This window comes from Lissotriton vulgaris, chromosome 6 (genome assembly GCF_964263255.1).
Source record: "Lissotriton vulgaris chromosome 6, aLisVul1.2, whole genome shotgun sequence".
Taxonomy (NCBI): domain Eukaryota; kingdom Metazoa; phylum Chordata; class Amphibia; order Caudata; family Salamandridae; genus Lissotriton; species Lissotriton vulgaris.
The window spans coordinates 1,099,192,272-1,099,208,022 of NC_141694.1; the positions used below are offsets into that span (position 1 = coordinate 1,099,192,272).

General features: G+C 46.2%; 2 protein-coding genes across 4 annotated transcripts in view; one reads left to right on the forward strand and one right to left on the reverse strand.

Annotated features, from left to right (window-relative positions):
* Nucleotides 1-15,751, forward strand: part of ADGRG6 (adhesion G protein-coupled receptor G6) — a 653,874-nt gene that overhangs the window by 116,095 nt on the left and 522,028 nt on the right. The window lies entirely within an intron of this gene.
* LOC147708477 (uncharacterized) overlaps nt 11,493-15,751 on the reverse strand; it is a 38,298-nt gene continuing 34,039 nt past the window's right edge. Inside the window, exons 2-3 of the mRNA XM_086925124.1 lie at nt 12,726-13,858; nt 11,493-12,631 (exon numbers count right to left, since the gene is read on the reverse strand). Of these exons, the coding sequence (XP_086781250.1) occupies nt 11,613-12,631; nt 12,726-13,858 (2,152 nt within the window). The 3' untranslated portion in view covers nt 11,493-11,612. The remainder of the gene's footprint in view (nt 12,632-12,725; nt 13,859-15,751) is intronic.

Consider the following 15,751-nt stretch of genomic DNA (forward strand, 5'->3'; position numbering starts at 1 on the left):
GCTTCTGCGGTGTTCCCTGGGCTTGTTTTCTTCTTCTTGGCCTGTCCCTCTGGTTCCTGTTGGGTTGGTCTTCGGGGTCTGTTGTCCCTGCTTCCCTTGTCGGTCGGTCCACGGGGGGGGGGCTCTCCTGGTGGCTCGGCCGCTGTTGCCTTCTGGCTCGGTGTTCGCTGGCTCCTCTGGCTCCACTTGTGGTGGCTTCGGTTGCCGGCCTGTTCGGGCTTGGCTGGGTTCGGGTTCCTGTTCTGGTTCCTGCTGCTCTCCCGGGGGTCCGCTTGCTGGTTGCTGTTGCGGCCTTTTTGGCCTTGCCCTGGTGCCCTTTCGGGGCTTTCTGCGGGTCTGTGCGTGTTGGCTCCATCTGACGCTCCGGTGGTGTTGTCCTTTGCCGCATCCTGGGTGGGTCCAGGTTCTGGTCCTTGTTCCTTGGTTGCCTGCGTCCTGTTTCTGGGGACTCTGGTCTGGGTGCTGGGGCTGTCGGCTCTCTGCCTCTGTGGGTGTCCTGTGTGCTGGCAGTTCTGTTATGCTGGGTCCTTCCTTCCCGGTGTCTGTACTGTTGGTGGGTCTTTGGGGCCTCCCTGTGGTGGTCCTGTTTGTGGCGCCGCGGTCGGCCTGGGTGGCCCGGTTAGGGTCTCTGGGCTGGGATCCCGGGTCTTGGGGGGGCGTCTGGCCCTCTCCTGGGCCTCTGGCTCTTCGGTGTGCCTTTCCCTGCCCTGCCTTTTACGTTGCTTGGGCCTTTCTGGTGCGGGCGCTGTGGGTCTGTGCTCGGGGGTTGTTGGTTGCCCCCCGTTGGCCTTGGGCTCCTTGTTTTCCTCTCCTGTCCGGGTTGTGTGTCGCTCGGTGGAGGTTCCTTCTGGTGACTTCGTGCCCTTTGGAGTTTCGTGTCCTTCCCCTGGGTTCTGTGCGGGGTTTGCCCTGCTGCCTGGCTGTTGTGCAGCTGGTCTTGGCTGTGTTGGGGGTTCCTGGTTCGTTGGCGGTGGCTTGCAGGCTTCCCCTCGGTCCTCCTCTTGGCTGTCCTCTGCTTGGTGTTTGCTGGCCTTTTTTGGTCCTGCTGTTCTGCTCTGGGTGTTGTTCCTGTGGTGCTGGCCTCCTTTTGTTGTGGAGGTTCCCTCCGGCTGGGGTCCTGCTGGGGTTGTCGGTGGCCCCTCTGCGAGTGCAGTGTGTTGCTTTCCAGCTTCTTGGTGCTCCTGGCTTCCTTGCGTGTTGCCTGGGGTCTGTTGCCTGGTTCTTTTTTTTTTTTTTCCGGGTCTGGGTGTTTGTTCCCTGGCCTGTCGGGTCCTTCCCTTCGGGGTCTTTGCTGCTGGTGTTGGATGTCCTGTCCGGTCCTCCCTTTGGGCCCCTTGGGGGTCTTGGGTTGCGGCTTTTGCCTTTGGGCCTTGTTTTTTGGTTGCCATCGTCCCTGCGGGGCGCTTGGGGTTGTTCTGGGCCCTGTTTTTGGATGTTTCCTTTCTGTCTGGGCTGTTCGACTCTGTTGCTTTTGGGTCCGGTTCCTTTCTTTGTCCCTTCCGGTGGCTCGGCGTTTTGGCTCTGTCGCAGGTTGCTTTTGCCTGTGTTCTGTCCTGCTCCTTTCTTGGCTGTGGAGTCTCGTTTGCTCGGTTTGGCTGTCCGGCATCTTTTGCTGTGGGGCCTGCTGGTTGTGGAGTCCTTCCGGGTGGGGGTCTCTTTGTCTATTCGCTGTGGTCCAACTCTGGTTGTGGGTTTTGGTCCGCGTTCTTGATGGCTCTTCCTCTTGTGGGGGTGGTTCCTCCTTTGGGGGTTCGGGCCTCAGGGTCTTGTCCTCTTTGCGAGGCCGGGGATGTTGTTCTGCTGTGTTTGGGCACTGTTTTGTGTTCTTTGTCACTCAGTTGTCCGTCCCTGTTTTCTTCTGCTTGCTATGTCCTCAATTGTACTGAAGGAAGGCGAGGGAGGGACGGGAGGTAATGCTTCCATTTCTAACGATAATGGCATTACTCCTAGTCCTACTCCCTCGCCTTCCTTCAAGGACCCTCCCTCCCTCCCGGTGCGGTTCAACTGAGTGCTAGCTCGGCTTGTTTATGTACAGGTGGAGGTGGGGGCGGGCAGAGTTTTTATGCTGGGGGTGGGTCTGGGTGGGAGGCGGGGCCTCAATTGTACTGAAGGAAGGCGAGGGAGTAGGACTAGGAGTAATGCCATTATCGTTAGAAATGGAAGCATTTCTACATTATGATGTGACAACGCATACATTCAAAATCATGGTCAATTTAACATATGGATGTAGGTTTTGCATGAAATGCAGGTTCATATAAAAGAGTCAGGTTCTTGCAATGGGATTCATTACGCAATGTATATCATGCTGGCTGTGGTGTTAGGAATAAAAAAAAATCTGAGGTGACAGCTTGAACAAGATTGTCTTCATATCTTTTCTGAACTTGACCTCATATAATGTCACTACCTCTCCAAGTGTGCTTTTTCAAAGGGGATATTGTCACACTGTTGGATGATCCAGACACATGCTGCATGTTCTGGACTTGAAATTCGTTCCATTGTTTGTAACTGTGTGTAGAAAGCAAGGTTCTTTAACTGTATTCTGGTTTTTGAATATTTCCTGAGAGAGAGAGTGTAGAGGCTTTATGCCAGCCCACCTCTTGTTTTTCCAAGAAGAAATCTGAAATGTTATTGTAATCAATACATTTGCAATTAAGCTTGTCTATTGATTTGAAGTGGTATGGCAGAGGAGAGCAGTGGCGTAGCTGGGGAAGGGCAGGCGCTCCACCCCGGGCAGCGCTCGTATTTTAGGTCTCGACTATTCTATCAAGCAGGGATAAATATATGAGAGCATAGTAGGCAAAACAAGCTCTGAAACCATTGTGGATTTAGTAAAGTTCATGTGGTGCACTTGTGTGAAACGCGCGTCCACATCAAACCCATCAGCCTCGCTCCCACAGGCATCTGAAGCTTCCCCATCGTGCGCTCGGCCTCAGGCATTCACCCCAGCGCGCGCTTGGCCTCACTTCTGCTCCCCCCTAATTCACCTCTGCTGTTTCACTTTCACGGCCGCGAGGCCGTGCTCTAGCTCATTATGCCGAGAGCTTCACTTCAAAGGGATGCGACCCCCGCCCCCGCAATGCCGAGAGCATTTCCCGGCCGCTTTTAATTTCATTTCGCGGCCGCTTTTCATTTCATTTCGCGGCCGCGATCGGTATCCACAGTGACCTGCGATGTCACGCGCATCTTCCTTGATAAGATTAATGACAGTTCCTGTATTTCCAAAATCAGACTAGCACACTGGGGGGAAGAGCAAACCCTACCCAGCCCATTCACATCTCTGCCTCGCTCACAGGTACAGGATGTGTTCATGGGGCGCAGCATGTCAAACACCGAAATAAACGCCAGCCTTGAACACCACGCGGCACCGTTCCTTCAAGCGCCTGGAGAGAACTCTCCGTGGGGTGTGCGCTATAAAATCTGATATTCGTTATTTTGTAACACTTTTTATGTTTTTTAAATTTACTTTTCCATGCAGGGAATGCTAAATAAAAGCAAACAACAAAATGGTACCACATTGCGATGCATATGGGTGCATGTGACGTTGCAGCAGTTGTAGTGTTATGATGTATGTGGGCATGTATCTGATTAGGCATTGCAGCACGTTCACAGGATTTTGCTTTTTTCCGATGCTAATTAACACTGGCAAAAAATCACTGGGAAAACCAACAGGTGAGAGAAGAGACATATAGGATTTTCCAATGGTGGTTTTAAATTGGGGCCTACATCATCTGTAAGTGTCATTGCAGTTTGACTTTTATCAACTTCACGCAATTATGAATAATTATTTCTATTATTGTGTGATTTGAATACTTCTGTCCATTTTTGGAGACGTGTATCTCATCGTTAAACATGGCCGCTGCCTATTCCCTTTCTCGTAGCACGTCAGCTGCCATGTTCAATTTGTGAGCTGTGTGTAAACTGTGCAATTCAGTCAACTGGGGAATTCGCGTTACTAACCAGTGCCCACTAATTCCTCTTCGTTGACAGCAGTACCACCACAGCATCACTCAGCACCACCACAGCACCACTCAGCACCACCACAGCATCACTCAGCGCCACCCCAGCATCACTCAGCACCACCACAGCATCACTCAGCATCACCACATTATCACTCAGCACCACCACAGCATCACTCAGCAACACCACAGCACCACTCAGCACCACCACATTATCACTCAGCACCACCACAGCACCACTCAGCACCACCACAACATCACTCAGCATCACCACAGCACCACTCAGCACCACCACAGCACCACTCAGCACCACCACATTATCACTCAGCACCACCACATTATCACTCAGCACCATCACAGCACCACTCAACACCACCACAGCACTACTCCGCACCACCACAGCACCACTCAGCACCACCACAGCATCACACAGCACCACTCAGCACCACCACAGCACCACTCAGTACCACCACAGCATCACTCAGCACCACCACAGCACCACTCAGCACCACCACATTATCACTCAGCACCACCACAGCACCACTCAGCACCACCACATTATCACTCAGTACCACCACATTATACCTCAGCACCACCACAGCACCTCTGAGCACCACCACAGCATCACTCAGCACCACCACAGCATCACTCAGCACCACCACAGCACCACTCAGCACCACCACAGCACCACTCAGCACTACCACAGCATCACTTAGCACCACCACAGCACCACTCAGCACCACCACAGAATCACTCAGCACCACCACAGCACCACTCAGCACCAGCACAGCCCCACTCAGCACCACCACAGCATCACTCAGCACCACCACAGCACCACTCAGCACCACCACAGCATCACTCAGCACCACCACAGCACCACGCAGCACCACCACAGCATCACTCAGCACCACCACAGCACCACGCAGCATCAGCATCACTCAGTGCCACCCCAGCATCACTCAGCACCACCACAGCACCACTCAGCACCACCACAGCACCACTCAGCACCACCACAGCATCACTCAGCGCCACCACAGCATCACTCAGCAACACCACAGCACCACTCAGCATCACCACATCATCACTCAGCGCTACCCCAGCATCACTCAGCACCACCACATTATCACTCAGCACCACCACATTATCACTCAGCACCACCACAGCACCACTACAGCATCACTCAGCACCACCACAGCACCACTCAGCACCACCACAGCACCACTCAGCACCACCACAGCACCACTCAGCACCACCACATTATCACTCGGCATCACCACATTATCACTCAGCACCACCACAGCACCACCACAGCATCACTCAGCACCACCACATTATCACTCTTCACCACCACAGCACCACTCAGCACCACCACAGCACCACTCAGCACCACCACATTATCACTCAGTACCACCACATTATCACTCAGCACCACCACAGCACCACTCAGCACCACCACAGAATCACTCAGCACCACCACAGCACCACTCAGCACCACCACAGCACCACCATAGCACCACTCAGCACCACCACATTATCACTCAGCACCACCACATTATCACTCAGCACCACCACATTATCACTCAGCACCACCACATCACCACTCAGCACCACCATAGCATCACTCAGCACCACCACAACACCACTCAGCACCACCACAGCATCACTCAGCACCACCACAGCACCACTCAGCACCACTACAGCATCACTCAGCACCACCACAGCACCACTCAGCACCACCACAGCACCACTCAGCACCACCACAGCATCACTAAGCACCACCACAGCATCACTAAGCACCACCACAGCACCACTCAGCACCATCACAGCATCACTCACGGCCTCCTCAGCATCACTCACGGCCTCCACAGCATCACTCAGAGCCACCACAGCATCACTCAGGGGCACCACAACATCACTATGCGCTACCACAGCATCACTGAAAGCCACAGCATCACTTGTCTCCGCCACAGCATCACTCCGCGCCATCACAGCATTAATCTGTACAACAATTCAACAACAACTGGGTCAAATATGTTCTCTCAATGTTTCAAGCTTTATTGCAAATGTCACAAAAAGATGTTAATATTTCACTTCTGTTCTTCATTTTCGTCACAATAAAATACACTAAACATAATCTTCACAAAAGTTATTTACAAAAGTTTAAGCTATTGCCATTATAAATTACAATCACTTTTATTCAAGTAGTAATTATTTAAAAAAATTAAAAGCCATTGTTATTTGTAATGTCAATACATCTAAGTCACGTAAATACAAAACATGTTGCATTACAAATGCTATAGGTGTCACATTTGCGAAAGTTATAACTATTGGCATTGTAAATGACAAAGCTATTAATTTAGCTATTTTCAAAACCAACACATAAATAAAAATATTGTCATTTACAAGACCAATAGCTCAAACTTTCCTAATGCGAGACCTATTGCATTGCAAATGCTTGTTGGGGTGGCGGAGGTGAGCAAGTGATCTGTCGACTATCACCCCCCTCCCCTGAGAACAAGTTGTATTTCGACCGCGACCCCCCTTCCCCGGGAACAAGTTGTCTGGTGGTAGAGCCAGTGACATTCTGCAGAATACTCAACATTTCAATTTTTTTTGTTTACTAAAGATACCTTGTAAAGTATAAACTACTCTTAACCCCTTCGCTGCTGGCCCGTTTCCGCCGCTGTGCGGTAAACAAATGAACAGGGGCGGGCCATGACGAACCCCAGCCGTCATCAGCACACGAGCACCGTAGTGCATGACGGCTGGGGTTCGTCATCAGCATACAAGGGGTTAAAGTAATTTGGAATGAACTTCACCTGCATTGTTTGGGGATAGTGTGACCTCCATGTTTTCCATCTTTTCATTTAGTGAGGCCTCTTTTTAATTTATAGCAAGTGCAATTTACTTTTTTTAATTTCTTTGCTGGGCTGCTTTATGCTGCAGTGTGAGTAATGGTTAAAGGTTTGCAGTGTATGTTTACCCCTGGGTGTATGTGCGTGACCCTATAGAGATGAAAGGTGTCAGTTTGAAGTTATCCTTTTCTTTAGGATGTGGGTCTTAAGTAAATCACACTTACACCATTTGCTTACATAATACTCTTCTCAAAACAGACTCATGTTAGTCTATCGTTTATCTCAGCTCTTGCCAAATATATATTATCTCTAGAATACATGTGATTCTGTAATCGCTGTAAAAACAGCAGTCTCTAATTTCTTTATAATCGGTGACTTGTGGCGCACCCAGTCACCGATTGTAAGACGTCAGAACTCGACTATGACAATCGAGTTCTGATGTCACAATGCCTGCTGCTGAGGTGATAGGCAGGTCAGGTGAAGGAGTATGATTGAAGCGGAATGTTGCTTTTCTTTCTTCTGCTCTATTTTTCTAGCTTACAATGAATAACAAGCAGAGAGAACATGTTCATTTTTTGCACTCCTTAGATAGTTATAGAAAAGCTAGAATTCTCCTGCATGTTTTTACACATTCCGAGATACTGCAGCTTTTATTTGTTTTTAAAAATGACTTGTTTGCAAGCATGAATTCAAATAAAACCTCTAGTGCAAAATGAAATCTTGTGTTATGTGTTAGGTATTTTGATGAACAATTTTATACTTGTCAGCGGTAACCATATGCTTCTTAGCTTCTATATTTCTACCAGAGGTCATTCAAAAGGAGAAACAGTGTGCATAGAAAGTCTTTTACTTCCTCTGTAAAATGTAGCAGCCACATATCCCCAGAGTAGATAATGTGTTGTTGGTTCTATCAACGAAAATCCTACTTGAATAAACTGGTGCTGATTAATCTTTTTCGGTCATGCGACGTATGACAAGTCTTTCACCTAGAATAGCTTTCACCAGGTTCACGAAACGTACCCGGTGAAAGCTATTTTTGGAGATAAAATAATTAATTTTCTTCAGATTGGGTTTTCTACCCCATTTTAAAGGGAATTACGCACACCTCAACACCCTGGCACCTCCCCAGTTTTTTTTCCTTTTTTTACCCTAAATTTATTTTCAAAAGGGGAGTACCACTATTCACTTATAACCCTCTCACACTTTCTTTCCCCTGCCACTAAACCCTCTTGACCCTCTCCAGCTTCCCCTGTCCAGTTACTTTTTTTCACAGTCGCCTCGCTCTCCTCTTCTTTGTTGCTCTTTCGCAGTCCCCCTGTTCACTACTGGGGCACGATAAACATTGTGGGGCACGGTAAATATTAAAAAAGCCTTCTGTAACCTTTTTTTTAAATAAATAAAAACCTTTTATTGTTAGAATTCCTGTTGTATTGGTAATTATAATTGTGTTTCCAGACCCAGGAATCTATTGTGAGCCTGGAATCTTTTTCCAGGTAAATAATTATTTTTATGGAAAAGTTATTTTGTCGTAATGGTAAGGCTAAAAATGATGCATCATCATGATGCAATGCCGTTATGTTATATTATGTTATGTGCAATTGTGTAGTACATTTCTACCATTTGCATGGTTGTATAGCAAGAAATCCGGGTGCTCTTCACAGTTCCAGGATTCTTGTTGACCAGTTAAAATTGTTTTGTTTACCTATTATTAGGTTGTGTTTTACATACTTGAGTTGTGTCTCTTATTACTTACGATAGTGCCTGGTAAGGTTCGAATAGACAAATTTATTTTTCCGTAATCTGCGCTTGGTATTGTTCAGTTAGTAAGCAATTTCATGAATAGAATGTTATCCCATTGATTCAAATTGAGGATAAAGTAGCAAAAATAAATTCAGCTAAGGCTCTAGTTATGACTGCAGGCTTCAATTCCATTTCCTGTGGAAACGAGAGTTTGAGCTATTGTTATTGTATATGACATTGCCTTTTATTTATGTTTTGGTTTTTAAAACATAATTAACACCTTAGATGCGGCGCAAATATCCCTCCCCAGTGCTGCGCTGTCCATTGGAACTAGTGCTGAATGGACGTCCAATGGTCGTGCGCAGCACTGGGGAGGTAGTGCTGCCGTCGGCCAACGCCCCGACGCAGCACTTAAGAGGATAAAAGCCATTATCATTTACAATGCCAATAGGTCAAACTTGGAGTAAATGCGAGACCAATTGCATTGCAAATGCTTGTTGTTAACGAAAAGCCCTTTCTACAGCGCATACTGGCTCTATTAACGTTACTCACAAAAACAAACAAGTACAGGTAAAGCACAAGATGGCTTCTTGTTACCAAAAGCACAATGCTCCAGCACTGGAATTATAATCAACATAGTGGCAGAATTTAAATCCCAATGGCAGGAGTCAGGGGGCGTCACAAGGAACATATTAACCTGTAATAATGTACTAGAATTTGTTGGAGGAATATGGCTAAAGACCAGTGTGCACACTGATGAGAGGCATGTGAGTCTAGGACAATGTCTCCTATGAATGAGCAGTGCAGACCTTGAGTAACAGTCTCTTAATCATGCAGATTTGCCATCTGCACTAGTCCGGTATCATTAGCGCTATTCTTATTGTTGTCATCGGCACTAGTCTTGTTGTCATCGGCACTAGTCTTGTTGTCATCGGCACTAGTCTCGTTGTCATCGGCACTAGTCTCATTGTTATCATCAGTGCTATTTTCATTGTTGTCATTACTGATCCCATCAGCACAGGCCCCATTGTTGTCATCAGCGCTATTCTCACTGTTCTCGTTAGCACTAGTCCCACTGTTATCATCAGAGCTATAGTCATTGTTATCATCAGTGCTATTCTGACTGTTGTCATGAGCACTAGTCCCATTGATATCATCAGACATATTTTCATTGTTATCATCACTACTAGTCCCGTTGTTATAATCAGGGATATTCTCATTGTTGTCATGGGCACTAGTCCCATAGTTATCAGTGCTATTCTCATTGCTGTCATGAACAATAGTCCCATTGTTATCATCAGTTCTATTCTCTTTGTTGGCATCAGCAATAGTCCCATTGTTATCATCAGTGCTATTCTCATTGTTGTAGTCGGCACTAGTCCCATTGATATCATCAGCGCTATTCTCATTGTTGTCATGGGCACCAGTCCCATGGCTATCAGTGCTATTTTCATTGTTGGTATCGGCACTAGTCCCATTGTTATCATCAGTGCTATTCTCATTGTTGTCATGGGCACTAGCCCCATTGATATCATCAGCGCTATTCTCATTGTTGTCATGGGCACCAGTCCCATGGCTATCAGTGCTATTTTCATTGTTGGTATCGGCACTAGTCCCATTGTTATCATCAGTGCTATTCTCATTGTTGTCATGGGCACTAGCCTATTCTCATTGTTGGCATCAGCATTATTCCCATTGTTATCATCAATGCTATTCTCATTGTTGGCATCGGCACTAGCCCCATTGATATCATCAGGACTATTCTCATTGTTGTCATGGGTACTAGTCCCATGGTTATCAGTGCGTTCTTCGTTGTTGGCATTGGAACTAGTCTCATTGGTATCACCAGTGCTATTTTCATTGTTGGCATCGGCACTAGTCCCATTGGTATCATTAACGCTATTCTCATTGTTGTCATGGGCGCTAGTCTCATTGGTATCATCAGTGCTATTCTCATTGTTGTCATGGGCACTAGTCCCATTGGTATCAACAGTGCTATTCTCCTTGTTGGTATCGGCACCAGTCCCATTGGTATCATCAGCGCTATTCTAATTGTTGGCATTTGCACTAGTCCCATTGGTTTCATCAGCGCTATTCTCATTGTTGTCATGGGCACTAGTCACAAGTTTATCAGTGCTATTCTCATTGTTAGCATCTGCACTAGTCCCATTGTTATCATCAGTGCTATTTTAATTGTTGGCATCAGCATTTGTCCCATTGTTAGCATCAGTGCCTTTCTCATTGTTGTCATGGTCACTAGTCCCATGGTTATCAGTGCTATTCTCATCGCTGTCATGAGCAAAAGTCCCATTGTTATCATCAGTGCTATTCTCATTGTTGGCATCGGCACTAGTCCCATTGTTATCATCGGTGCTATTCTCATTGTTGGCATCAGCACTAGTCCCATTGTTATCATCAGCGCTATTCTCATTGTTGTCAAGGACACTAGTCCCATGGTTATCAGCGCTATTCTCATTGTTGGCATCAGCACTAGTCCCATTGGTATCATTGGTTCTATTCTCATTGTTGTCATGGGCACTAGTCCCATGGTTATCAGTGCTATTCTCATTGTTGTCATCGGCACTCGTCCCATTGTTATCATCAGTGCTATTCTCATTGTTGGCATCTGCACTGGTCGAATTGTTATCATGGGCACTAGTCCCATGGTTATCAGTGCTATTCTCATTGCAGTAATGAGCAATAGTCCCATTGTTATTATCAGTGCTATTCTCATTGTTTGAAGCAGCACTAATCCCATTGTTATCATCAGTGCTATTCTCATTATTGGCATTGGCACTAGTCCCATTGTTATCATCAGTGCTATTCTCATTTTTGGCATCTGTATTAGTCCCATTGTTATCATTAGTGCTATTCTGATTGTTGGCATCGGCACTAGTTCCATTGTTATTATCAGTGCTATTCTCATTGTTGGCATCAGCACTTGTCCCATTGGTATCATCAGCACTATTCTCATTGTTGTCATGGGCACTAGTCCCATGGTTATCAATGCTATTCTCATTGTTTGCATCAGCACTAGTCCCATTTGTATCATCAGTGCTATTCACATTGTTGGCATCAGCACTAGTCCCATTGGTATCATCAGCGCTATTCTCATTGTTGTCATGGGCACTAGTCCCATTAGTAGCATCAGTGCTATTCTCATTGTTGTCATGGGCACTAGTCCCATTGGTATCATCAGTGCTATTCTCATTGTTGGCATCCGAACTAGTTCCATTGTTATCATCTGTGCTATTCTCATTGTTTGCATCAGTACTAGTCCCATTGTTATCATCAGTGCTATTCGCATTGTTGGCATCGGCACTAGTCCCATTGTTATCATCAGTGCTATCCTCATTGTTGTCAGGAGCATTAGTCCCATTGGTATCATCAGCGCTATTCTCATTGTTTTCATGGGCAATAGTCTCTTGGTTATCAGTACTATTCTCATTGTTGTCATGGGCACTAGTCCCATTGTTATCATCAGTGCTATTCTCATTGTTGGCATCAGCACTAGTTCCATTGTTATAATCAGTGCTATTCTCATTGTTGTCATCAGCACTAGTTCCATTATTATCATCAGTGGTATTCTCATTGTTGTCAGGAGCACTAGTCCCATTGGTATAAACACTATTTTCATTGTGGTCACGGGCACTAGTCCCATGGTTATCAGTGCTATTCTCATTATTGTCATGGGCACTAGTCCCATTGTTATCATCAATGCAATTCTCATTGTTGGCATCGGCACTAGTCCCATTGTTATCATCAGTGCTACTCTCATTGTTGGCATCAGCACTAGTCCCATTGTTACCATCAGTTCCTTTCTCATTGTTGGCTTCGGCACAACTCCCATTGTTAGCATCAGTGCTATTCTCATTGTTGGCATCAGCACTAATCCCATTGGTATCATCAGGGCTATTCTCATTGTTGTCATGGGCACTAGTCCCATAAGTAGCATCAGTGATATTCTCATTGTTGTCATGGGCACTAGTCCCATTGTTATCATCAGTTCTATTCTCTTTGTTGGCATCAGCACTAGTCCCATTGTTATCATCAGTGCTATTCTCATTGTTGACGTCGGCACTAGTCCCATTGATATCCTCAGCGCTATTCACATTGTTGTCATGGGCACCAGTCCCATGGTTATCAGTGCTATTTTCATTGTTGGTATCGGCACTAGTCCCATTGTTATCATCAGCGCTATACTCATTGTTGTCATGGGCATTAGTCCCATTGGTATCATCAGTGCTGTTCTCATTGTTGGCATCAGCACTAGTCCCATTGGTATCATCAGCGCTATTCTCATTGTTTTCATGGGCATTAGTCCCATTGGTATCATCAGCGCTATTCTCATTGTTGTCATGGGCATTAGACCCATTGGTTTCATCAGTGCTACTCTCATTGTTGTCATGGGCACTAGTCCCATGGTTATCAGTGCTATTCTCATTGCTGTCATGAGCAATAGTCCCATTGTTATAATCAGTGCTATTCTCATTGTTGGCATCATCTCTAGTCCCATTGTTATTATCAGTGCTATTCTCATTGTTGGCATTGACACTAGTCCCATTGCTATCATCAGTGCTATTCTCATTGTTGGCATCAGAACTAGTTCCATTGTTATCATCAGTGCTATTCTCATTGTTGGCATCAGCACTAGTCTCATTGTTATCATCAGTGCTATTCTCATTGTTGGTATCGGCACTAGTCCCATTGTTATCATCAGTGCTATCCTCATTGTTGTCAAAAGCACTAGTCCCATTAGTATCATCAGCTCTATTCTCATTGTTGTCATGGGCACTAGTCTCTTGGTTATCCGTGCTATTCTCATTGTTGGCATCAGCACTAGTCCCATTGTTATCATCAGTGCTATTCTCATTGTTGGCATCAGCACTAGTCCCATTGTTATCATCAGTGCTATCCTCATTGTTGTCAGGAGCACTAGTCCCATTGGTATCATCCGTGCTATTCTCATTGTTGTCATGGGCACTAGTCTCTTGGTTATCAGTGCTATTCTCATTGTTGTCACGGGCACTAGTCCCATTGTTATCATCAGTGCTATTGTCATTGTTGGCATCAGCACTAGTTCCATTTTTATAATCAGTGCTATTCTCGTTGTCATCAGCACTAGTTTCATTGTTATCATCAGTGCTATTCTCATTGTTGTCAGGAGCACTAGTCCCATTGGTATCAACACTATTCTCATTGTGGTCATGGGCACTAGTCCTATGGTTTTCAGTGCTATTCTCATTATTGTCATGGGCACTAGTCCCAATGTTATCATCAATGCAATTCTCATTGTTGGCATTGGCACTAGTCCCATTGTTATCATCAGTGCTACTCTCATTGTTGGCATCAGCACTAGTTCCATTGTTACCGTCAGTTCCTTTCTCATTGTTGGCATCGGCACAACTCCCATTGTTAGCATCAATGCTATTTTCATTGTTGGCATCGGCACTAGTCCCATTAGTATCATCAGCGCTATTCTCATTGTTGTCATGGGCACTAATCCCATTGGTATCACCAGTGCTGTTCTCATTGTTGGCATCAGCACTAGTCCCATTGGTATCATCAGCGCTATTCTCATTGTTGTCATGGGCATTAGTCCCATTGGTATCATTAGCGCTATTCTCATTGTTGTCATGGGCATTAGTTCCATTGGTATCATCACTGCTGTTCTCATTGTTGGCATCAGTACTAGTCCCATTGGTATCATCAGCGCTATTCTCATTGTTTTCATGGGCATTAGTCCCATCGGTATCATCGGTGCTATTCTCATTGTTGTCATTTGCATTAGTCCCATTGGTATCATCAGTACTAATCTCATTGTTGGCATTGGCAGTAATCCCATTGTTAACATCAGTGCTATTCTCATTGTTGGCATCGACACTAGTCCCATTGTTATCATCAGTGCTATTCTCATTGTTGTCATGGGCACTAGTCCCATGGTTATCAGTGCTATTCTCATTGCTGTCATGAGCAATAGTCCCATTGATATCATCAGTGCTATTCTCATTGTTGGCATCGGCTCTAGTCCCTTTGTTATCGTCAGTGCTATTCTCATTGTTGGCATTGGCTCTAGTCCCACTGTTATCATCAGTTCTATTCTCATTGTTGGCATCAGAACTAGTTCCATTGTTATCATCAGTGCTATTCTCATTGTTGGCATCAGCTCTAGTCCCATTGTTATCATCAGTGCTATTCTCATTGTTGGTATCGGCACTAGTCCCATTGTTTATCATCAGTGCTATCCTCATTGTTGTCAGGAGCACTAGTCCCATCAGCACTATTCTCATTGTTGTCATGGGCACTAATCTCTTGGTTATCAGTGCTATTCTAATTATTGTCATGGGCACTAGCCCCCTTGTTATCATCAGTGCTATTCTCATTGTTGGCATCAGCCTTAGTTCCATTGTTATCATCAGTGCTATTCTCATTGTTGTCAGGAGCACTAGTCCCATTGGTATCAACACTATTCTCATTGTTGTCATGGGCACTAGTCCCATGGTTATCTGTACTATTCTTATTATTGTCATGGGCACTGGTCCTATTGTTATCATCAATGTAATTCTCATTGTTGGCATCGGCACTAGTCCCATTGGTATCATCAGCGCTATTCTCATTGTTGGCATCGTCACTAGTCTCATTGTTATCATCAACGCTATTCTCATTGTTGGGAAGAGCACTAGTCCCATTATTATCATCAGCGCTATTCTCAATGTTGACATCTGCACTCGTACCATTGGTATCATCAGGGCTATTCTCATTGTTGGCATGGGCACTAGTTCCATTGGGTGCCGCTCGTGCTGAGGATCCAAGGAGTCTCTTGTGCTTTTGCTCGCCACAGGAGTGGTTGGGAGCTGACGCTCGTTCTGGGAGTAAGAAGCTGTCCCTAAAGTCCGGCCGCAGCGGAGGTGAGAGGCGCAGGCGAGCGGGACTGCGAGGACCAGCAGCCCATTTGCCATCACCAGCTGGTTCCTCTTCCCGCCGCGCCGCGCCCCCTCCCAGTGCCACGCCCCCCTGCCTGGGGAGTACTTTATTCCTCGCGGCCCCCGCTTCGCGGGTGCCGCTCGTGCTGAGGATCCAAGGAGTCTCTTGTGCTTTTGCTCGCCACAGGAGTGGTTGGGAGCTGACGCTCGTTCTGGGAGTAAGAAGCTGTCCCTAAAGTCCGGCCGCAGCGGAGGTGAGAGGCGCAGGCGAGCGGGA